The sequence below is a fragment of the Centruroides vittatus genome, unplaced genomic scaffold (assembly GCF_030686945.1).
Source record: "Centruroides vittatus isolate TY-2023 unplaced genomic scaffold, ASM3068694v2 contig_1031, whole genome shotgun sequence".
Lineage (NCBI taxonomy): Eukaryota > Metazoa > Arthropoda > Arachnida > Scorpiones > Buthidae > Centruroides > Centruroides vittatus.
In genome coordinates, this window is record NW_027120669.1 from 127,222 (window position 1) to 154,573 (window position 27,352).

The window sequence follows — 27,352 nt, forward strand, 5'->3', positions numbered from 1 at the left end:
TAGAATAATTAAATAAAGTCTCTATTATTATTAAAATACGAAGATAAATGAAACTGTACACCCTCATAAGTAAATATGTGTAGAAATATATAACCTATTGTGTATTTAACGTGATTATTGTTATAAACTACGTTAAAGAAAACAGAAGAAAGAAAATAGAAATAATTTACTCGCCAGTAAATCTCTTTACGTAATTTGCCAAGGAAAAATGAGGAAAACAGCTTAAAATATAAGGAAAAAAATTATTTTCTTACTTAACACGCTCATACACATTGATATGTTAATTAATAATCGTTAAATTTTTTTAAAAATAACTTTTACCTAAGGAATTTTTCAGTTTGGAATAAATTAATTTATCAATTTATTTACTATTATGTTAAAACGATATACAGTATAAGTTTCATCAGAAAATTAATTAAAGTGTATTAAAACATAATAATAACGATAACACATTCAACAAAATTATTCTGGAAATGTTAAAATTTATGTTTGTAAACTATAAAATATTTTGTTAGTTATGTATTTCTTTTTTAAAATAATTTTCTTCATTATTATGATAAGATTTTTGCAAGAAAACTCGCAATTATTCTATTATTTAATCGTTGAAAAATGTTAGTTTTAAACATTAAATAAGAAAATAAGCAATTTTACTTGCAAATAAATATAAACATGTTAGGTATTTAAGAAATTTTAAATTTACTGGAACCATTTTACTAATGAAGGGAGAAGAAATAAGGGGAGGAAAAAAAATTCAATTTATTGATTTAAAAAATTTATTCGTAAAAAAAAACATTTGCAAAATTCCATAATTATTTATTCGATTTTATTATTTAAAAGCAATTTTTCCAAGTGTACATATATTGAAAAATGCTGCATTCTATACATAAAAATGAATTTATCTGGTAAAAAAATTAAATATAGGCTCACTTTATAATAAATCGCTTCTTTAATCACTGTATAAGCTTCTTTAAATTATCTTCCATCGATTAGTGATTTGATTATTATGCATAAAATTAAATTATAATAAAGTATCGATAGATAATGATATTTTTCCGATGAAAGGAAAATACGTATTTATGGACTTATAATTGTTTGCGTTTTTCTTCTAATCCATTAGAGATATCGATATAAAGAGTTTTTAAAAGTACAAACAAATAATTAATATGTATTTAGAACTTAAACGGGAGCATTTAAGAATAAAAAGTGAAGCAATTAATTCAGGAAATGTGAATACACGGATAAGAATATCTCAGAAACTTAAGCTTTACGACAAAAATTAATCGAAGTGTTACACAATTAAATTCTGCTTAATGTATATTATTCACCGAAATTCATTTAGGAAAGTTTATACAATTAAAAATAAAAATTTAAATATAAACATTCATCGAATAAGAATGCAAAAACCACATAGACGCGCGCACACATATATACTGTGTATATATGTTATATTACACTACACTACACAATTACTTTTTATGTAGAAAAATTCAGAAAATAAATTTAAATAAATTAAAATAAAACTGACATAAAAGTAATTATCAATATAATACATATAAAATTCGTTTAAATAATTAAGAGATTAACCGAACGATCGACGGATTATATTTCTAACATGGGAATTTTATAATAAGGGTGACATAAGGCGGCGCGGAAGGATATACATTTGTGACGAGTGGAAAATAGTTCCAGCACCATTTCTGGCTTATTCTTGAATTGGTGATGGTCAAGCGAAATCATTTTTAGATTGTTTTTTAAACAAAAACAAAACAAAAAAAAAGACAAGATTATTAAAATTAAGTGTCTTCCGATATTAATTAGGATACGTTAGTAATGTTGTATAGACTATCGAGTTTCCTGCTTTTATTAGCTATCTGGGAATGTGCAATTATTAAGGTAAGAAAGAGCATTTAAATTTCTTTAATATGACGAGAAATTCGTAAAAATTAAAAGAATATCGATTAATTAATTATTAATTTCCGATTTGTTGATGATTTTTTTAATACGGACGGACAGACAGGCAGACAAACAATCCATTCATTGATGTCTGCGATTTTTTTTTCCTCTCTTTTTCTCCCTCACCCTTCAAACTTATAGATTTATCTATAATTTCTTGCATACAGAATTGTATTTTTTTAACTCTCGTGTTTAAAATCCAATGAGATTTAAAGAGGGAAGAGAAAAAAATTGAACTCACTTAAGATTAATTCATTCAATTTTTAAGTGGGTTTATGTATAGGTCTAGTCTATGTACTTGAGTTCTGCTTACTGAAAATGATTTAAATAAAGATTAAAGGCTGCTTTATCTACATTTCTGCTGTAATCAATGATGTATATAATTATTATAAAGATTATTATTACTTTGTTTTTTATTTCAGTTTTATTAACTGATATTAACAAGAATATATGTGTAAGTATGTAAGATTTATAAAAACATACCTTTTTTCTCCCCCTACTGAAAGGTTAATTTTGAGTGGCGAGATGCATTTATGGGGGAGAAATGTTTATTATTTGGAATAAAAAAATTTTGATTGTTGATTTTGTTTTTACTGCTCTTTAACCTCTAACCTTTAACCTTTAACCTGCTCTAGTGCTTTAACCTCTGTTTAGAAATTTACTATCTTGATCTTTATCTGTCAAAGGTTGCATTTAATCTGGATCGGTTTTAAAAATCTTTTAAAACCAAATTTTAGAAAATTAACTTAATAAAATTCTGAAATTATATATATATATATATTTATTCTTAAAATTTTCTTTGTAATATCATGATTATGTAATTGAATTTTTAATTCAGTCGAGACTGTTGCTTCAGAAAAGAATATATTTGAGTCTGTTCTTTTTTAAATGGAATTCGAAAGCTCTCTTAAAGATTTGTGCTATTTTCAATTAAAAATATAATTGAAACATAATTATCATATTTATATCATTAATTTAATGTCTTTTTTTAGAGAAGCATACTTTTGTAATATTAAAATTCTTACCTAAATCTACTCATGCTGAAATTGACATATGTTGTTACAGAAATGAAATGACAGATATATTTAACTTTCCTTTTACAGTAAAATCAAATTATCATAATAATTATAAATTATTGTGCATTTTTATTTCTAATTTCAAAGATTTAACACATTTGTAATAGTTTCAAAATTAAATACTGAATGTACGACAATAGTAGTAGTAATATAGTTCTAAAATTATACAAAATAATATATTAAAGATTTTTAAAATGTGTATAGTAATTTATTAATGAAATTTTTCTATATGTAACGTATTGCAATGAACACTAAGTAAGAATAGCATATCATTAATGTTGATTAATCAAATAGAATCCAAACATTTGCATAAAGTCTGTCTACGAATATTGTCACTTGTAACGTAATCAATCATAGAATGAAAGCAAAAAATTATAAAAATTTTGTGATATGACATGAAAAAATTCTTTTATTTAGGAATAATTTTATTATTTTAACATTATAAAAGCTTTTTTTTAAAACCTGATTTAATATTTAAAATTTATTTAATATGCAAATATATTCTCACATTCATATTAAAGCTAATTTATTTTTCATTTAATAAATTTTTTCTTTATAATACAGTCTTCGTAATATAATGTTTTCCGTGAATTTACCTTAAGAAATATAATTAATCTATCTAATTATAATTGCCTTGACCTAATAATAATTTTTTTTTTATTGTAATCTAAAATGAATGAATATAGTATTACTATGCAATAAGTAATTTTTGTTAAGGTGAATGATTTTGAAAGCTTATCTTTGTGTTTTATTGAAATGATTCTTAAAATAGTTATTTCTATTTTCTAAAAATATAATTTGGATGTTAAAACATTTGCAAATTTAAAGTATAACCTTATTGTAATAAAATACATGGTTTAATATAAAAATTTGAAAAAATTATATATATATAATATATAAATGTAAAATAGTATTAACTCAATGTGATTTTTCAGTTCTTTTCCAGGAAATTTATAGGATTTTTTATTGCTTTTGTAAGTTTTTCCATTAAACGGTATATATTTCTCAAAAAATAAGATATAAACAGTAAAACCAGATTATTATTTAATTACTGTCTCTTTTTATTTATATAGTTAAATGGCATTATTTCAGGATTCAAAAAAATTTTATTTAGTAAATGCTTTCAGATTTATATCCATCATCCAAAATAAAAATATTGAAAAATAAAAAATTGCATCTTTGAAACATTATCATCAATAAAATATCACTGAAATTTTGTGCAGTATAACGTGTATAATATTTCTTTTAAAAATTCTTTCAAAATTTAAAATGTATAAGGAATATAAATGTTATAATTATTTTAGAAAATGCTATGACCGAATTTGAGTCTTACGTGATGGTCTTAACTACCATTAATTGAATTTCAAAATTTTTTGTTCTGTTTCAATATATATATTTTATCATATAATAATTGTTTTTCCTATTCTGTTAATAAAATGTTTCTTTTACAATGTGTACCAGGTAATTCTTTTGCATAAAATTTACTGTATTTTACCAAGATCTTTTCCTTTATAAATTTCCTGCAAATGCTGTAAAAATACACCCATATTTTAATTCATTTTTATTTTGTTAATTTAAAACAAATGTAGTAAACTCTTATCTTATTAAAAATTTTTAATTATTGTAAGCATTTATTCAATTCTGCAAATAGTAAGTTTATATAATTTCTTTAATATTTATTTTCAATGTTTGATGACGATTGTAAATTTAAAAATGTTTACCCAATAAATTTTCTTGTCTCCTAGAATAAGATTGATTTTGTTATAATTTCTGATTTGTTATTGAGGGATCTCCAAGGTTTCTCTTATATTATATTTTAATGTTTTTAGATAACACAAAATAATTGTACAGAAGAAAACATATAGATCTATTCTTAATTAAATTAATCACTAAAAATTACATATAACTTATGCGTATCTGTGAATGCTGCTAGATATAAAAATTATTGGACACGTTTAATAATGTTACATTTATTCCAAAAAGTGAATGCAGCTAAGATTTTGTGTACTAATAAATTGAACAGTCCTGCATTATATATTTTTTTTTAACAATAATGCTTCTATTAAATTCTATTAAAAAGTATTTCATTTGGAAGCATTTTAGGATTTTTGAAAATGATTAAACTTGATTTAATTTTATAGATTAGTTTGAAAACCTATAAAATTTGAATTTTATATATTTTGAAGATTTATATTGAATCTTTTGTTTTTTGAAGACAAATTACATTTATTATAATATTGAATGGATTTATATTTCTAATTTTAAATAAAATAAATGATGAAATATGTTAGTTCTAGACTTATGATCTTTAAATATAAATCTTTAAATGCTGTTTAAAATTGAGTTTTATGCTTTAATTTTTTTACATTTTCCAAATTGATACAATTAGTTAATTATATTAATCTAAAACTGCATTTTGGGGAAAAATTCACAATTTTTATTTTTGTAATGAGATGATTACATTGAGTATACATTATTTTATAACAATTTTTTTTATAATTTAAAATTTAAAAAATTCAAATTGTTTGATTAGATTTAAATATGATAATTTGTTTAAGCTGTAGCAAAATAAAACTAGATTGCATTTATAGCAATGCAATACACATGTTCAAAGAAAAAAGAAGAAGAAGAAAAAAAACCTCTGTTTGGCTAACAATTAACTATTATATTGGCAGCCAACTCTTGTTTTAGTTTTTATTTCCAGAATGGCATGCTATACTATTAAATGAACACAAAAATATTTTAAGAAATGCTGTAGTGAATGCTTTGATTAGTTAAAATTCCATTATTATGACATTTATATTCAATTTTTCCACATTGTCTAGTAAACATGGATAATTGGAATTTTATTGACCCCAAAAAAGATCATAAAATAATGTATGATTTTAGGATAACTTTAAATTTGTATTAATTGTCCCTAATGTATGAATTGTGAATAATTATTTTCATGAATTATGGATTGATTTTTTTCAATTTTTTGATTTTGTTTTCATGTAAACATAAATTTTACTACAATTTGTAATCAGATTGAATATTTTTTATATTTAATTTTATTCTGAGATGTAAAAGACAGAAATACATAGCCTAATATGAATGTGCAAGTTATATTCATCATTCAAGTAAACTACAATACAGTAATTATTACTGTTTTCATTAAATTTTAATATTTATTAATTGTAATAGTTTAAAAAAACTTGAGAATATTTTATTACATGTGTTATGTTAATACAATGTTTTTATTATTTTTTTTATGAGTGGGATGAAATTGAATATCTCAATCCTATGTTGAATCTAGACTAAGATGTTTGAATGTTTGAATTTAAAATATAATTTCATTTATACCAAAGTTTATATGTAATTTAAGTAGACAAATTTATAAAATTGAAATGTAAATACAAATATAATCCAATAATTATTATATTATGCAGTTTATTAAATTAATTGAAAATAGTTTAAATTTGTTTAAATTATTTTATGATAAAGAAATATTTGAAACTATTTAATTAATAATAAACATTAATAATTAAATAGTTGGTTAACTAAAATAATCATTTTTACACTTGCTAATAAAATTTTGAAAAATCTTTTAAATATAAAATTCATATGATAAATTTATTTTATCAACATTGTCTGTATATTTAGGGCGAGATATTTCTTCTAATTAAGATAGGCATTTTAATAAATTTTATAAATGGTAAATATATGACAAATATGCAACTAAAATTTTTGACCACTGTTGTGAATTTTCTTCTGATAAAGTTTTGCTTAGTTTTTTAATTAAACTAAAATGCATATTAAACCAGTAACAAAATTATTTTTATACATATGTAATAAAATGTTTAATAGTTTGCTTTTGTAGATTTGACTGTGTAAGTAATTCATAAATTAATGTTATTGAACATATAAAATTTGAATCGGTAAACTTCTATAGCAAATTATTTACTAAAAAAAGATTGAAATGGATTTTAACAAAACTTCTATATACGTTAAAACCAGCATAAACTTTTAATTAACAAGCATTTTCAACTTTTTTAAAAGATCTTTATCAAATTAAGTACATTGAATCTTGATAGATTTCACAATGCATGAAAATCATAGTATGAGGTCCCATAGATATAGGGACACAAACAAGCTTGTCTGAAGGGCATAATATGCATCGTTAACTTAGCTTACTTTATTCTATTTAATTATTTATCTCAGTGCTATGTGCTAATGTATTTATATTAATATCAAGTAATGTTTTTGAGAGCTCCAATCAGAGCACTCCACTACTATGTTATTTTATAAGATTTAAACTGAATTTTCTTTCTGTTGAGATTTGATATACTTAACTTGATGAAGACCTTTTGAAAAGGTTGAAAATGCTTGTTAATTTATGCTAGTTTTAAGATGTATAGAAGTTTTATTGATTTTAGTACTATTATAAATAAAATGGATCTTTTGATAACCACACTTTATGTAATAATTTTATGTAATGCAATTGATCCATCAAAATTTTATATACAATTTAATTCAGCATAAATTATCATTTATATTATTCAAAATCAGATAGAATATTGTATTATAATTAAATATAGTTAAATTATAAACTATGCTTATATATTTATAAGATCAGCTTTAAAATTTGCTAAAACCATTTATAAATATTTTTATAAGAGTTTATGGCAATATCAAATTATACATATGCTCAATAAAATAGTAAGATTTTTTTACATAAGGAATTACTACTATAATTTTTAAAAGAAAAAAAAATAGTGAAGTTTAATGTAAACTTTCAAAAATTTAATAAAAACATAATTATTATTTTGATTGTATAATTCTGTAATTTAGAACTTAATTTGTTTACATTTCAGAAACTTATTATTTGAATGTAATGATCAATCAAAATTTCTCAACTCAAATATTAGCTTTTTAGAAATTGGCTTGATATTATTATTGTTTAGATATTTAAAATTATTTCATGTTTATTATTATTATATTTATACAATAACAATTTGATTGCAATTTTAATATTGAAAAAGATGTTAAAAATAAAATATAATATATGATAATTTTATAAAGACATATTAGTTTATCATATTACATTAAAATATCAATAAACTGTAGAATTCCTGAATTTACAAAGCAGCGCAGACAAAATTAATTGTCACTAAATGAATTACAATATAAACATGGATTTTTTTTTTCTCTAATATATGAATTTGTCAATTTTATATTTTTGAATTTAAACTAGACATTTTTTTATTGAATTGTTTTGTCCAAATAATAATTAAATGGATTATTAAATTTTATTAAATAATAATAAATGTTGTGAAAAAGTTATAGATTGAAAGTAATAAAATTTAATATTCTAATGCATAAGAAATGTTTTATATTTTAAAATATTTGATTAAAAAAATTAACGGAAATTTTTACATAATAATTTGAAGTATATTTACTAATTTAAATAAACTGAAAATAGTTTTTGAAAACCTTATAAATTGAAGAAAAGTGAATATATATATTGTATTATTTTACAAAGCTAATTACATTATTTTTTTCCTGTCAAAATCTCCATCAAGGAAAAATATTCTCTGATGAATATTTTATTAAATATTTATTATTATCCTTAATTAGATATCAATTTAGAAAAATTAAGGATTTAATTGTTCTGAAAAAATATTAAACAATGTCTATAATTAAGAAGTATAAAAACGTAATAAATTGAAGCTTTATTACAAATGATCATCATCATCATTATCATTATTTTCATTTTAATTAATAATTTTTCTCTGATTTCTATATTAATTAAAATTCAGTTGGATTTGATATCAAATTTGAGTCGCATCAGTGAATATCATTGAAGTTCCAATAGATTAAGCATTTCGTCTAAAAAAATGTTTGTATACTTTATAATATTAATGGCTTTAAAACGAAATTTTCAGTTCCATTAATAATATATACAAACAATATGGAGTAATAAAAAATTTTATTATATTTGAATTTCAAAATTTTATTTCAAGTATTAATTAGTTTTAGTAGTAGAATTAACATTAATGGATGGAATATATTTTAAAAGTGAAGATCAATTACTCAAATAATTTAAAACTTATTTCATTCATAAAAATATTTTCTTAAAATCTATATAAATTTTCCAGATTTAAAAAAAAAAAAATTCATGTTTTTATAGCTTTGTATTAAATTTGAACACAAGAATACTTATCTGTCAAAATAAATTACAGATCCTAATATAATAAAATATTTTCCTAAGTAAAATTTTGATAAATGCTTTAACAATTTAATCAGTTTATGCTATGAAGTAATGTAAAGTGATTAAAAGATTTATTTTTTATATACTATTATTTTTAATATATCTAGAACTATTGTATATCAAATGTAGTTATATAATATTTTTTATTTTAATCTGTAGAAATAAAATGTAAGTGTGCAGCTGTCATGATATGACAGATCTTAAATAAACTAATTTCTTTTTAACATTACTGTTCCAATAAAGTAAATAGTCATTGAGATCAAATTATGTGAGTTGTTTAATTTCAGACATAGTTAATCTCTTGATAAAATTTCATCAGATTAAATGTACCAATGAAAAGTTTATTAAATAAATTCGGATTTTGTCTATCAAGTTATCTTAAAACATATAAACTACCTGAACTTTGGAATGGTTTTAAAAAATTAAAGTTCAATTGAGAACAAATAGTCGAGTGTTATTGTCTTTTAGCTAATTGCATTTTTCAGATTCAGTTAGAAAATGATTAGAAAATATATTTTCTTATCATTAGAAAATTTAATAAATGTAATATCCGTTTTAATCATTTCTCTCAGTGACGTTAATTTTAATGGTTTATTGCTTCTATTATTATAAATTTTATTTTAGTAAGTATTTAGGAACGATTGAAAAAGTCGGGATGTTTTGCATGCGAATGATGAAACAATGTGAACGAATTTCACATTGTTTCATTAGTCGATTAACAGGATGGATCTTATTCCTTTCTTTCCCATCCTCTTTTCCCTGTTCAGTTATGAATGGCTGTTTAAGCAGGACGGAGTGGTTCATCCTGTTTAGGTATTGGCTTGGGTGACGGTCATTGCCAGCATAGGAAGAGTAAACACCTGCATTCAAAAGCTTTCGAATTCCGTCGGCTTTATTCAACCAAAATTGAGACTTGGCCATTTCTGAAAAGATGTTTTAAAGCTTTCTAAATAAGACCAAATAATTTTTATTTAATACTTTATAAAAAATAAGAAATCAGTTTCGAAAAGCCAACAGATGTTTATTGAAATCTAATAAGGAAATAAACATGACGCATTCTGTTTCAGGCTAACTACTTGTAAGGATATTAGAAAATGTGCCTCATAGAGATTTCTGATAAATGAAGGGCGCGTGAGTGTATATATGACATCACTATTTCCTACTAGACTAAATATTACATCCGTCAATAAGGCAATACTATTAAAATAGTTATTTTAACGTATGAGCTCTCAAGATATTTAACTTTCAATTGTTAATTGCAGGTTAAATCAATGACATACTAATAAGGTTATTAAATGAACTCTCGATGAAACCATGTCATTTTTTTTTTTTTTTTAAATGTAAGATGAACTGAGAACGAAATGCATACGTGACGAGTTGCATTTTTCGCTACTTTTTCTCTGCTCTGTACTTTTTATTTGGAATCGCAGCTAGATTTAGTTATCAGGATTAGTTAAGTATGTTGAAAGTTGTTCTCCCTGACTCGAAAGAGACGTCGGTAAAGCGAAGGCCGGCTTTCGTTCATATTGAACGACAGTCTGAACATCTGTTTTTTATCACCGTTTTAGCAGACAACAAACTAGTGTTGAAAACTCGAGAATAAATAGAAACTGGTAGAAGTGTCGGAGTCGATATTGATAAATAGGCAAAGCCGTATCGATTGTTAGAAAATAGAAAACGGAACATTCTGAAAACAGATTGAAGTTCGGCATTGACCTGCTTACAGGCTTACCATATGTAGACAGCAACACTTGGAAATCCTCTTCTGTGTGTGTGTGTGATTTTTTTTCCCCTCTCCCTCAAATTAAAATGTTTCTAGGACATTTTATTATTTTTTATTTCACTGTTGGTTTCTATTGTGTAACGGGGAAAAGTACCGATTTTGCGATCATAAAATTTAGGATAGGAATCTCACATATCCCATCCCTTATTGACCCCCTTCAGAGGTGTGGTTTCAACGGTTTCTTTCACCTGCTTTTTGACGATTTTTATTCCGGTTTAAATAAATTTGGTGGACATTTTATTTAAGAAAAATAGTTGGTTATTGAGATATTTACCGATTTAGAAATTCGGAACCATTATTTTACAATACTTAATTATAATTTTTCTTCAAAAAGCGAAGTAATTGGAGGAAGTTTGCGTGACGTTTACAAAAAAATTTTTAAAAGAAAAAATCAAATTCGAAATCAAAGAAATATCTCAACTAAGCAAATTGTGGGATGGTAACACGTGCTCAGTCTTCGATCAATATTTTTACTTTGATAGGCGAGGAAAATTTTACCCTCTTTACGTGACGTACGCGATTAACATGAACTGAGTTTGGACGGAAGTTAAATGAGCTGCCATCTCCCCCCTGCGTGATATGAATCATGAACCGTGTGTGTTCTTCAGATGATACAGACGACGTAATTACAACTATGGCCATTACTGTAAAATTTAACAAGATATTTTACGAATGATCTATCATACCATGAAAATTCGAAAGTGAATGGCCCAATAATTGTTAGATTTAATCGAATTTAATTTTATTTGCCGCCCACTGTGTAAATATATGTAATACTCGGCGCCCCGATATCCGGTTATTCGATGCGTCTGTCTACATTTTATGTCGAAATTCGTCTAATAGTTTAAAAGCCTCTCCATTGAAAGCGTTGACCATCCCTAGAAGAAAATGAAACCTCTCTCTGACGTCAGAGTGGTGGCGAGACCCTTTCAGAGAAAGTATAGACGTGCCACGATTTTTACACGGACATTTTCTGATCTCTAACCTTTTTGTAATCGATATTAATTGTAAGAATTCCTCTAATGCAGTTAGGGGGTGTTGATTGCATTTTTTTTGCACTGCCATTTTACACCGAGTTCTCTCACTTGTTAAACATAGTCAGCTGTTTCCTTGACACGCAAACTTAGTTTGAACCGATGGTTTAATAACGTAAGTGTACGTGCTAGACAGACGTCATTTTAAAGTGTCGTGTTGGAATCAAGCCAAAGTTTGACAGAGCTCGCATTGTCATTAGAGTAGGACAGATTGGACTTAGTTAATTGTAAGATGAAATCTGGACATAAGCTCTCGCTCTTTATCGTGGACTGTACATTATGCATTTAATTCATCGGTATAATTGAAGGAAGTGAATTGTTTAACTTAGTTTTTTAACGGTATTATGCAAGGTGATTCTAATTTTGGTAAATATAGTCGTAATACTGTAAACATCACCTCACATATACACCCCAAAAAATAAAATCCGTGAAACGACGTAGCGATAAATATAGTTTTAACTATTTTTTTTTTTTTTTAAATCAAAGAGAAGAAATATTTGATAAAATATAAATTGTATACTTCTTGTGAAAAATTATCCAGGAAATAATTGATTTTAAAGATGTCAAACTGATTACTGATCTGCTATAAATATTGTCAAGGAAAATGGGACAGGAGGAAGTTTTACAACAATTTTTTAACAATAGGTTAGATTGCAAAAATGTTTTTATATCTATTAGAATTTTCGATATATATATAAAGTTGAAGAAAGAAAATGTAGTGAATAAATTTGATACCTTTATTGACTAATTTACAATCTACTTTAACAGGTATCAGGTTTATTTTAGTTACAGTTTTGTCGCTCCTAGCAGTACGATTCATATAATTCAGTGAACGTATTTATTACATAAAGAGATCTTAAACGTAAAATTTGTAGTAATTCATTGGTTAATTTCTTTAATAAAAAAGAAATACGAATATTATTAAAGAGGTATTTAAATTTGTCTTTTAAAATTTCAATAAAAAATAAGTCGAGTATTAAAGAATGTTTTGGTGTGAGAAGTTAATACTGTAAATGTAAAGAAAGGGGAAATTTGATCTTAAGGAACACTTCATTAACTTTAATATATAAAAGTGACGATAAAGAAATTTTAGTAGATCTTATTTTAAAAGGAATTTATGCTTTCGTGTATTTTGATGTCTGTCTACGTGTAATGTATGAAGCTTTCGTTATTCAAGAAATATTTAAATAAATAGCCAATTATTTATAAATATGAGAATAACATAAATAGTAAAGCGGCATGTTATTAGAGAATTTGATGACATCTTTTCGTTTTCTGACGGGACATTACGATCTGTTCAAGATACGAAGTGATGTTCTTTCGATGTTTCCAATGATCGAAATGGTCTTTAATGGATGTCCCGCATATTAAAGGACTTCAAATGAATAATCATTTGGAGTTTTCACTAAGTTATTACCAAAATCTATTGTTAATTATTGTAATCAGGCAGAAAAGAAAAGAGAAATAAAATACTTCATTAAAATTGAAAATATAATAAAAAAGGATATTTACGTTTAATTATTATTACTCCGAACGTCGAATAATTGTAAAATTTAGCTTGAATAAATGCAACATTAAGGATTAATTCAGAATACCGCAATTATGACTTAGTTGCTAATTAATTTTTAGCACATAATTGTAAAATTCATATCGTACGCCATTGATTGTTTAACTTAGTATTTGAATCCCATTAGCCTTTCTGATTTTATTGATATTAGACCAAGTTTATTATCCTGTATAATTAATATATCAATGTCTAATGTTCGACACTTGATAATCCGTATTCTATTAATATAACCATTAGGGCTTATATATTTTCGCTAAATGATACGAATTAACAATTGGATTTTTAATTGCGACATTATTATCAGTTTTATAGTTCGATTAATATATTTGCTGTATACTAGAAAATAAATATCCGAATCAGTCAGAGATAAGTTAAAACTTATCGGTTAATTACTTTCGCTCTGCCATAATTGATTTAAAAAGAAAGCATTTTCAATGTCAATAAATTTGTTTATCATTTAAATAAAATAAAAGAAACATAAAGTCTGGTTAATATTTTAAACCTGTGTAGTTCTGCAATGCAAAAAACATTTTTTTTAGTAGTCTCATTAGTAATGCAAAGATCGCTTCTGATATTTTCGACTAATAATATATTACCTGTTTGTAAACGAGCCGTCATTTATAAGAATCGTAATATATTATTATGTTTAAAAAAGTCTTTATTAGGTTAAAAATTTCTTCTAATACGTATCTCATAAAAATTGATATATCTAATGAATTTTTAAAAATTTTATTACAGTCTGTTAATATCTAAAACTCTGTCTCTGTCGATTTTTTTTAAATACTAAATCGCGCACACGCCAGAGATATCGCAATTTAAAATAACTTAAATGGTAAAAATCTCGAGCCATAAAAGTTTAATAAATTTTTAATGTCAAATCAAAAGCCTGGTTTGAACATGGGGAGAAAGTAATTCTGGAATGTTTTCTAATCTAATCGGTTTACAGAATTTCATTAATAGACAATTTTTAGTTTAGATAAATATCTCCATCAATAGTTGTTTATACGTTATAAATTAAAATATTTGCTGCGCTATGAATAATGGACCATCTCTGAAGTAAAATTTACACTTATTTCTCCCCTCTCATTTTCATAACAGATTAAATAAATTTAAGATCGTAACACGAGCGAAAATTTTTGATTCTATATTTAAATATATATATTCGTAACGCGTAAGTTTTATGAATACTGTTGGTGCGTGATTATAACTTTTGGTCACGTTAGAAAATAAAGTTTAAAAGTTAAACTTGGTCAAAAAAAAGTAAAATCGTTGCATAACTAACTCTTTGCATGAAGTCTAACCATTGCTAATAAAAGTCTTAAGTTGTTTATCATTGTCAGTGTTGGAAACTCTCTCCTGTAACATAATAGTTTTTTTCTTTTTAATGTTGACAGCCTGATATACACTTTGCATCATTAGAATATAAAATAAATCCAATAACTTGTGCAAAATAAGCATTTTACTTAAATGTCCACCTGTAATATTTTTCTGTTTAATAATGCATGATATTACAACTTACACTGGTTACAAATATTTGTGAGAGACATTTTAATACTGTTTACATAAAATATTTAACTCTGGTAATTGTTTCTTGTTTTTAAAATATTTTGATACTTTACTACATTTTCAATGCAATTCTAGGAATACTTTCAAGAAATTATCAAGATACTGATGTAATAATAATTAATTATGCAGTAGATTTTACATTTATAAATTAAAGTTTTAACTGTAATTACAGAAAATTTTGAATTGTTATTAATTTTAATCTCCATTTCACTCTTTGAAATTAAATACTGTGATTATATATAGTATGTATGTAGCTGTATTTTCATAATTAAGAAATAAATTAGAAACTTTTTTTTGTACATTCTGGTACAAGATATACTGACTGTATCCATTGACAGTAATTAACTATTATCATAATTGAAACAGCTCAAAGACAAACAGTTATTAACTTTATTGACTGAGTTGTTTTATTTTCCTGAATATTTTGGTTTTTACTATATAAGTTTGTTTTAATAATTTTATAATATATGATATGTTTTATCAAATATTAAAAAGAATAGTGTTAATTATCAGTTGTACATAAATTATTAAATGTAATCTTTGTTTAAACATTTATTCTTCAAGTATTTAAGTATCAAATACTCATACGTAAATGCAAGTTTTATTCAAGTAATTGTCTTTTTGCATTATGATAACATGACAAGATAGTTATTTATATTTATTCATCTTTTTTATATTGTTCATTGTTTTTGAATGTTAAAATAGATAATAAGTTTTTCATCTGTAAATAGTCAAACCTGCCATTAAGTTTAGAATTACCAGTTCATTAAATTTAATTGCCATTATTTACATAAATAGCCAGTTTAGCAACAAATAACCATATCTGGCAATCTTAAATTTCTGGATATTGTTAAATTGTAATTTTAGATGATTATAGCCCCAGCTATCCAATCTGCAACTGGATAATTAGAGATTGACAGATTTATATTTTTGGAAGAGAGATGATTGAGCTGTTTACAGGCAAATTGATTAACTCCGTTTGTAAATCCTTAATCCATTATTATATTTACATTTTACACACAACTAATTTTATATATTGTTACATTAAAATTACACTTTAATGAAACAATATGTAGAAATACATTCTACAATATTTATTTAAATTCAAAGTTTAAAAGAAATTTTAAAAAATAATGTATATTATCAATTTATCTACTTGTTTTGTGATGTTCATTGATTTGACAAGTTAGCAGCTCAATTAGGACTATAAAATTATCATCATCTACTATTGATTTGATTTCAGATCATTCTGTACATTTGGCAATCTTTATAATGCATATGTTCTAAGTTACCTCTATTGGAATGTTATGTCAGTAAATCATATGAGGTGCATCATTCAAAAGTGTGTCTTATCTAATTTTGCTTAATTTTCAGTATTTAATAATGTATTTTAAAACTTGAAACTTGACAATGCTAACCTTGTTTATAAACCAACATATAGAATGATATAAGCTTGTTTTTGAATAATAGAAACATTTTGTTGTGATAGTTCTTCACAATAGTAATTAGATAACATAGATGGCCCAAAAATTTTTATAAATGGGAAGATGTTATATATAATACTTGCTTTATAACAAATTTTAATTGTTAATAGTTAACCAAAATGTATATACCTCAAATAATTCTGCATTTAATGATTAGATTATTATGGAATATTTGGATTTAATCATTTATACACACATGTATATCTATGATGAATTGCTAATATAAACAAAACAGAATAAACATTTTAATGTTTGAGATGGTAACTTCTAAATCACATACTGGTAATTGTTGTGCTTTCAACAGCTGCTCCAAGAGATGGAGTAGACTAGTGGTGTAGGCTATGCAAAGCTTTTATTTCTATTCTTAAAAAGTTTCTGTGCAGTTGCTGGTACAAGTTGCTGTGGGTTATTGGGTTATCTGTATGAAATTACAATGGTTAAAAGTGGATTAACTAAACTGATCAGTAATATGCTCAAAATAAAAAGTTACCACTGTGCTTTTCAATTCTTAGATTAAATTAAAAATGTTATATTAAATTATGAAATATTTTATTATTTAAATATTACATTTTAAAGTGCCATATTAAGTATTTTTTTATGATTTTAGATTAATGCTGAAGCAAAAAATGGAGATATGATTTTTATTGATGATCCTCAAGTAAGTTTTATTAAAGTTTTTTTATTGATTGAATTTAAAATAAGTTTGTTTTAGAAAGTTTGGCAAATTTGGTAGTATTGTATAAATTATTGATATATCATTTGGAACTAAACACTTTCCTTAAATCTTATTTCATATTCAAGTATGTCATAAATGAATAGGTGAATTAAATGAATGAATGTATTTAAGAAATTTGTATATATAAATATTTATTAAGAATGCTTATTCAGAAGGCAAATTTTTAGTTGATTAATAAGAAACATTTTCCTTTTGACCCAGGATAACATTAGCTTACAGTTCATATAAAACAAATACAAATACAGTGGAACTTCGCTTAATGAGCATAATTCGTTCCAGAGTCTTAATCTTAATGTGAAACACTCATTAAGAGAAACAATTTTTCCCATAGAAATTAATGTAAAATATGATTATGCATTCCACACCGAAAAAATGCTCAAATGTTTTATATATAATGTTTATTGGATGGTGCGGTGATGGATGTCACCACCCCACGGATATTGTGTTTTTTGTTATTTTCTCACATTTATGTTTTGTAAATTTATTACTGTTTGACTGCTCAATAATTTAATTTTAACTAATTTTTATACATTTTCTACAACTGTAACCGCTGTTAAATTATTAATAAATGGGTCTCATAACTCTCGTGAGAGAAGGTGAGAACAAGAACTAGTATGGTGACCATTACTTAAAGCAAATTTTGTTGTCTTTTTTAGCAGAAACAAGAAGCATAAACACAATGATCATTTATTACATAACATTTATTCGAAAAAATTGTACAATATACATTGTTAAGGAGCGTGAATCATCATCTTTTCTTCTAGCGCAGAATGAACCATCCTGGAATGAGAATTTGATTTGCAGAAACAAAAAAAAAAAATCACAGATAATATGTTTGATAAAATTCTCCAAACAATATACCAAATTTTTGGGTTATCTAAAGGCTATAATTAAATATTAGAAATTAATTAATTTGACTAGAGATAGGCAATTATGTTTCCATCGTGTATTAAATTTAGTAATTGTAAATACAGTAGAGCATCGATTATCCTACTCAATTGGGGACTGAGGCTGGTCAGATAACTGAAAAAACGGATAACCGAAAAGTATGAAAAAATACATTATTAGTATAGTATACAGTCAAACCTGTTTTTATGCGGGGGATAGGGACCGCATTAAAAAAAACGCATTAAAAAAAATCTCACGAAACTTCACGAATGGCTGTAAATAATAGTTTTCGCAACACAATTAAAAAAATAATTTTTTTATGCGGTCAACAGGGACCGCATAAAAAAAGTCTCACATAGAAAATAACTCAAAACCGTACGAAATAGAATTTATTGACAACAGATGTCAGCACTTGACTGCATCGTCTGGTATATCGTCTGTTTTACATATTTTTGTCCAGGTGGTGTTTTGTTGACTTAAAAAGTAAATTATTTCATTTTTCGCATATTCATGCAATAATATTACTATAATAAGTGCATTTATGCTATAATAAGTTTATTTAGCTATAATAAGTCAACGTGAGACATGACGAATCGCACGAGACTAGTCGCCAACTATACCGCACAAATTAAAAATTCGCATTAAAAAAATCGCACAAATAAAAATCGCACATAAAAAGAGCGCATAAAAACAGGTTTGACTGTATTAGTATATAAATATATCCCATGTAATAAGCATATTAGTATATTGCTATAAACCTACTTCGCATTGAATTTTCATCAATGTCAAGTCTAACAAATTTTTTTTTTAAATAATAATCATCGTTAAATTATTTCTTCATTTTGCACAAAATAAATACAGAAATAAAGAAAAAATAGAAAATTAAGCCTGGTTTAAATCCTGGTTTCCTTTTCATGGTCGAGCCAGTGTTTCCAGCTAAAACACACAAAAATTTAACAAAAATAATATTAAAATAGCCAAGACATAGCCAAATATTGTAGCTCCACATCACTAGCGGACATTTGAATTTGCCGACTAGAACGTGGTCGGTTAATCGATGTGATGGTTGATCGGGGTTCGGATAATCGATGCTCTACTGTAGTTAATTTTTAATTCAGACGTTTATAAAATTTAATTTGGAATTGGTCATCAAATTTAATATGAAATGGTGGCATAACTGCCTACTTCTAGTCAAATTAATTAATTTCTAATATTTAATTATAGCCTTTACATAGCCCAAGAATTTGGCATATCATTTGGCATGTTTATTATATAATAGGCTATGGTTGTTGATGTTTATAAGTACTGTAATATGTGTGAACACAAGTTTGGAAAAATATGTGATCACAAGCAAAATGACTGCTAAACACAGACTGATGGAACATGTGCACAATTCGGGATTTCCCCTCTCCTCGTCGCTCATTATGCGGAACATCGCTCGTTAAGCGAGGCAAATTTTTACAATTTGTTTTGCTTGTTATATGAAATACTCCTTGTGCAAGGTGCTCGTTAAGTAATGTTCCATTGTATTATTATGCTTGATACAATTTTCAAAGATTGAATATTGTATAACTTCCAGCAAATTGAACATTATAAACATCATCATCATACATAACCTGATACATTAGTAATATCAAATGTTCTACTGGATTTTTATCAGGCTATATTAATTAGCCTTAATATTGCCCAATAAAAAATATGGTAGATCATTTGGTATATATATTTATATATTTTAGTTTTGTAAAATTATAACAACATATTTTTATAATTCTGTATCTATCAATAATTTTTAAGACTATGGTTAATATTGGCATACCTTATTTTTAAGGCATTTTGCTAATATGGCTCTTTCCAATTATTGCCTCGTTTATTATTTTTGGTAGTTACCTTACTTTTAGAGGTATTTTCGGGGTTTTTTTTATTTATTATTTTTACTTTGCATCAGTTTTTAGATCTAGTGCTGGTTGTGCACTTAATGATAGTGTAAATATATTTTTAGGCTTTTATAAGTAAAATAAAAGTCTGTTTCATTTTCAGGGAATATTTTCTTTATGATAGTGGTCTGGAACTTAGCCCAACGTATTAGTGATATATGTCTGTAAACAACAGTTTTAATTAAAGTCTGATTCTGGATAACATAGTGTTTATACTGATGAATATTATTAATTGTAATTTTATAGTTTGGAAAAAATAAAAATATTTTATAGTATTTTTTAAACTTCTGAAATCTCTCTCTAATCTTAGCTAAAATCTGAATATAAGCTAATGCTCTATATTTTTAATTTGGAATATTGCAGAAATTGAAAATAGTTTTAAAAGTAATTTTATATGATATTTAATCAAATAGTATATAAAATTGGTAAAGCTCATAAATGCTTAATTACTATATAAAAATAATGCTTGTTGTGCTGAACAATATTAATACAAATTAAGAAATAACTAAAAAGTAGTAATTATTTAAAATTAATTTTAAATTGATGATCAGTTTTCTCAGTTAATGATCAATGCTCTTTTATTGCAGATATTGCATATTAATTGTTACAAAAACATAATTTAGCATTATTAGCCAGATAAATTCTTAACACTGTTAGAATTTTTCAGTTTAGCATAAACAAATGTATCTTTGATTATACTATAAATCTAAATTACTAGGGCTCTGATGACCAGAATAACACCTAAACACACATTTCCAGCAAATAAACACACAAATATTTAATGTTCAAATATTTCGGCCACTATTTTATCGGCCCTCTTCAGGAACAAATACGAAAAAAACCATTCTATAGATCGAATACAGACCTGTTCTAATTTTTAAAATTTCAAATATGTTTGAACAATGGCTGTGACATATGTACAGTTTACATTGTATATAAAATGAGCAAATTTTACAACGTATAGTTAAACATGAAGTTATTAATAAAATTAAATTTTTTGGGAGTCTAAATAATATTTCCATGCCTGTGATACAGAATGCAATTTGTGTTGATGCATGTTCCATTCTTGTCAGCTCTATGTTTTCTACGGCCTGCAACGATCTTATGTTGTGTCGGTCAAAGACGCTGTGTATTGGTAACCTCATCTCAACAGGGGGAAATTTCCAGATCGGTGGCGTAACGGGCCAGCACAGTATTCACATTTCCCTTTGCTACATCATATTTGTGCATAACCGTTACACAATGAACGGTTTAACAGGAGACTAACATATATTAGATCCACTTACAGATCTCTTCAAACCAGGTTAAGCAATGGGTCCTAACGTTTTGAAGATCGTCATTAGTCTCAAACCTCTGCCCTCCTAGCCACTTTTTCTGTTCGGGAAAAAGGTGGAAGTCGCTCGGCATTAAATCAGGGCTATACGCTGGGTGTTTAAAGGTGGTAAAGACTTCCACCTTTCAGACTTCCACCCAGCTTGGAACTTTTTAATGTGTGAAGACTTCCACCTTTTTCCTGAACTGAAACTGTGGCTAGCAGGGCAGAGGTTGGATACTAATGACAATCTTCAAAACAACGTTGTTAAGGCCATCTCAATTCACTGGCAGCAACATTCTATGATAAGGGGATGGAAAAGCTCATCCACAGATATGACAAATTCCTCAATCTTCACAGTGATTATGTGAACAGTAACCACATTTGTACCTAACTTTTGGTAACGAATTTATTTTGTTATTTACACTTGTCTTTGTTTCGTGGACCATCAGAGCTTGAAAAAACCTGCCCTTGTATTTATGTTCTTTGAATCTTGCATTTAAAGATCTTTATTTTAAGATGTTTTCTATGTAATAGCTAATAGAATTGTCTGTGTTGTGACTGCATTTACAAAATTCTTAATTGTTGAATTTTTTCATTGCTGTAGAAGATTAGTGTTATTGTTACCAACAAAGTCTATTTAACAAATATTAACAAATGTTACTATTGTTATGACTAGCTTTCTGTAATAACCATTAAGCCCATAGTAAAAAAGAACACTAGCAATAACATGAAACAAAATAAAATTGCAACAAAATATGTTAAAATTATAGTAGAATATGTTAATACACAATTGATGAAATAATAATAATAAAATAAAATAATAATCTTTAGTGAAAAATTACTGCTTTATTCAAAAATATTACTTACCTATGGTATTTCATAGCATTACAAATGCAAATTTAACCAGAAAATTGGATATTTTATTAAATTAATGTATTTTGTTGATAAATTGTCTTTTATATCAGTCCCTGAGATGGGTACGTCAGTACTTGATATTGAAAATAACAATGCATGACAATAAAGTGAAAACAATATTGAACTACTAGAATTTTATTGAAATTTTATTTCTATAGAAAAATTCAACAACAGAAAACTCAAAAAAGTGAGAACAAAGAAATATTTTATAAAAGATACTTCTAGTAGGCCTATGTTGCCACTTTAGTTTAATTAAATACAACATTCAATAGTGAGTATTTCAATAGTACTTTAAAAATACCGGAATTGCACTTCTTAAATCTCACAACTCAACAAATGTAAAACTTATCACATAAGAAGTGTGTTTAAAAGAGCATGGAAAAATGTTTTCTTTGTGACTTTACTCAGGAACAAGTTTTTACAGAATTGTCAACAACTGAAGAGGAGTTTAAATCCAAAATGCATTCTAAAATAACAATTCAAGGTGATTAATTTTGCTATACTCTTTTAAACACATATCCTGTATGATGAGGCCTACATTTGTCGAGTTGTGAGATTTAAGAAGTACAACCAGGATTATTAATTTCTTGTGGCAGGTCATTGGCTTGTGGCAAGCTTGTTTTTGTCATACTACAGCAGTGGTTCTTAACCTTGCTGGAGGTACCGAACCCCATCTGTTTCATATGAGCATTCACCTAACCCCTTTTAATTGGAAAAATAAAATATAATTTTTCAAATTCAAAACATAGGTATATATTTTATTGGTCCACAAAATAAACAAAACCATTATAGAACAAAGCATTACGAACAAAGAACAAAACATTAAGAACAAAGAATAAAACATTAAGAACAAAGAACAAAATTTAAAATCAGTGTGACTGCTGCTGTTGCCTTTTAGACACCAGTTCGGAAATGCGAAGCTTTACCTTGGAAAGTGCCACTCGCATGTTATTTTCGCAACTAAGTCTGTTCCTTTTCTTCGTTTTAATGTCCAGCATCCTCGAAAAGGATTGCTCACAAAGATATGTTGTCACAAACGGTATCAAAATCTCCAGAGCTTTCTTCGCAATAGCAGAGTACGTTACTATTTGGTGGCACCGAAACGATGAGAGCGTTGTTGTTTTGAAGAGTTGCTGTTGAACCTGGCTCTGCTGAATTTCAATGATTTCATCCAGGTATGTATCATTGACATCTGTTTTCTCAACATCAAACGTAAACGGCTGCCTCACCCATGCTGGATATAACTCTCTTGAAGGGAAGTACCCTTCAAGAGACTTTGCAAGCTCGTCTAAGTGCATGGAAATTGCGTGCTTCAGTTCCCCCGATACAGAAATATCTCCGATTCCAGGCACATCATAATTCTTATTTACACATTCGTCTAGCAGGGTAAAGTTTGCAAAGTTACCGTTTTCTATTCGTCGTTTCCACAACGGTAGCTTTTTTTGAAACGCCTTCAGGGCTTCTTTCGCTTCGATGATGTTGACACCACCACCCTGCATCTGTTGATTCAGATGATTGAGAGCTGCGAAGATATCAGCCATGTACGCAAGCATGAGAATAAATTCAGAATTTTTGAAGCAATCTGCATGACCATGTTGGTGCTCTTGCAAAAACAGAGCTAATTCCTAACGTAGGGCAAAAACACGATTCAGAACCTGTCCCCGGGATAACCACCGAACGTTTGAATGGTACAGAAGTACCTCGAATTCAGACCCCATTTCTTTACACAACTCCTTGAAGATGCGGTGCCTCAGAGCACTATTTCGCACATAGTTCATGCATTCCACTACAATTTTTAAGACTTCTGCCAGTTTTGGAGGCATGGTTTTTGTTGCCAATGCATGCCTGTGTAGAATACAATGTGTAACAACGATGTGTGGTGCATCGGCTTTAACTAGCGCACCAAAACCTGACTTTCTTCTCAGCATGGCTGGAGCTCCGTCCGAACAAACTGCAGAAACCATATCCCACGAAATATTATTTTCTTTGAAGAAGTCATCCACAAGTTTCTTTACATCGGCTGCCTTAGTTGTTGTTGTAAGAGGCTTACATAATAAAAAATCTTCCTTTATAACGTCGTCTTTCACATAGCGCACAAATACTTAGACTGGAAACGTCTGTAGTTTCGTCGAGTTGAAGGCTGAATTTTGCCGGGCTTGAAATCAGATCTGCAACTATTTGGGCCAAGATATCTTTGCTCATGTCGTCTATTCTGTCACTGATGGTGTCATTTGAAAGAGGAATTTGGGATAACTTAACTTCAGCCGCTTTTCCCAGCATGATATTCGCCATCTTCAACCGGCTGGTTTTATGAGTTTTAAACCAATATTGTGTGGTTTGCCCTGCTTTCCGATAAGGTAAGCGACTTCGTACGATGCTGTAAGGATCGGTTTATCGATGGGTACAAAGCCGAGGACAGGTAGACTACCCTTTTCATCAAATCTGGCCCTCTTCACCTTGAATTCAGCGAGTGTTGTATTTTTGTAATTTCCATGCAGATTAAAGAAGTGTTCTCTTAGTTTTGCCGGTGCTAGACTAGAATTGCTCAACTTGTCATTGCAAATCATGCAACAAGGACGCTGACTCCCATCACGTTCCGTTATACATGTGAATTCATATTGTACATATTCGTCCGACCACTTTCTTTTTCTGCTCGACATAGTATGAAGGGATTAAAATATTAAAAAAGAAATCACACGACGTACAATCACGACAGTCACAATTCGAATACTGGGCGCACCAAATTTCCTGCAGCATAAAAAGGCCAACCGATGTTGCGTGATCACCCGCAGTCAATGATAGCCGAGTGGAGCGTGTCATCATGAACGTATGAGTCGGGTGTGTGCTTGACCGTCTTGCAGGTCGTATACGTGTATTCCATTGGGACCTCTTCACTTCATTTCAGTTAGAGAGTAGTAGAAGTTAGAGAGTAAGAGAAGTTAGTTTCCCAATAGAACACACGTTATGTTGCATTAGTTTTCGAAACCAATACGGTTTCTACGTCACGATGATGTCAGGTGGTTGATCTCCGCCGAACCCCTGAGACTGACTCGCCGAACCCCAGGGGTTCGGTCGAACCCAGGTTAAGAACCACTGTACTACAGTCTATTGAATTTTGTGACCCTTTCCAATTATTATACTGAAGAAGAAAGTCACAATGAACAAAATTGTCATTCACTGCTACATATATTAAAATTTAATTAAAACAATGCATTTGATATGTATGTATGTTGTACAGAAACAATTAGATATTAATGTAAACAAATTGATATTACATTTAACATATGGTAAAATTAATACACTTACATTTAACGTTAAATTTAATAGCTGTGCGATTTTAGAGACGAGACAGTCTCGTCAAAAATAGAAATACAAGACTCAAAAAAATATATAATGAAATCAAATAAATAAACATAAATAATAATAATAAAATAAGAAATATATGAGATAAAGATACAGCAATTCTTATAGAAGAGAGGTGTAGTTGATGATCATATATTTGATCCTTGTGTTCTTCGGTTTGTCACTCATTTCCAGCCTAAAACACTCTATCAGGAATTTTATAATTCTAGGTTTAAAACCAAAATGTTTACAGAGGGATCAGATGAAGTCCAACTCCTCACTTTTATCCCAGACATCTTGATAATGTGTGTGTAGGCTCTTCTAATCAGAGCCCTAAAGGCCACTAATTTGTAATTTCCTGGGCATTTCAGGATACACTCAATTACAAACTAGCAGCATATTTAATCAGCAACTTGTATTTTGGTATTATTTGGATCTTGTCAATTAATTTTAAATGATTATTTGGGCTTGCAGTGCATTGTTTCTGGAATCATTCTGAAAACATTGAATTTTTTCCAAAAACAACAAGCAAGTGTCCAAAGAAATTGATTTCTCAAGGCAAATCATTCTTAAAACACATTACAGGTGATGAAACATGGATCTATGCTTTTGACATTGAAACAGCTCAAAAATCAAGTAAATGGCACTTGAAGGTCATGTTGACTGTTTTCTGCTTTCTTGGTAGGAAGAAGGGAATTTGCATCAGTAGTCAAATATTTATCAGTTCCTCCCAAACATTAAGATGTTGATAACCTTTAAATAGTATAGGCCCAGCTTCCTTACATAGTTTCTCACTGGCCATGGAAAATTTGATAGTTATTTGGCTCAGTTTTTAGACAGACCTAACAACCTTTTCTCTCTTTACGGCATGGAGGACAGGAGCAGGCATTATATCTTCATGTGTCCCATGCTTGAACATGATAGATTATAGCTCAAACTCATTACAACTCAACATAGAAGTGACTGGCCAATTGACTGCAGAAATTTTATAAAAGAAAAAGACATCTATGAAGCTTTAATGCATTTGGTACAAAAATACTTTATCTTAACTACTGTTACAGCTCATAACTGAAGAACCTTTTTTCATCCTTCCCCCAAACTATTGGACTGCCAGTTACAACACTGTTTTCAGTTTTTTCATGTGACTACAGTCCTCCTCTGTAAGAGTTCATGCACTTTTCAACCTGGTCCTGTTATATTATGTAATGTATTTTGTTTCACATTGTACAAATGCATTTCTTTATTTTGTTTGTTTTTGGTAGTGAACTGCATCATCACAGCCACAGCTGAATCAGCCATTATTAAACTGGATACAGCTTTGCAAAGTGCAACTGTCTGGTCATGCAATTCCCATAATGTTGCAACTTTTGTACATATGCATTTGTTTTGTTTTAGCTGCAATGTTTGGCACATCTTGTACCGAACGTTGCACACGACCACTCTGTCAATTTTTTTTTTGTCTTTTCTCTCCATCAACACTCAATGTAACTGTTTTCTATGTTTCTCTTT

The 27,352-nt window shown here is 27.5% G+C and overlaps 1 protein-coding gene across 1 annotated transcript in view; it reads left to right on the top strand.

Moving 5' to 3' along the window:
• The first annotated feature begins 1,655 nt into the window (after positions 1–1,655).
• LOC136990789 (syndecan-like) overlaps positions 1,656–27,352 on the top strand; it is a 49,068-nt gene continuing 23,371 nt past the window's right edge. The window contains exons 1-2 of the mRNA XM_067289225.1: positions 1,656–1,893; positions 17,321–17,371. Coding sequence (XP_067145326.1) covers positions 1,831–1,893; positions 17,321–17,371 — 114 coding nt within the window. The 5' untranslated portion in view covers positions 1,656–1,830. The remainder of the gene's footprint in view (positions 1,894–17,320; positions 17,372–27,352) is intronic.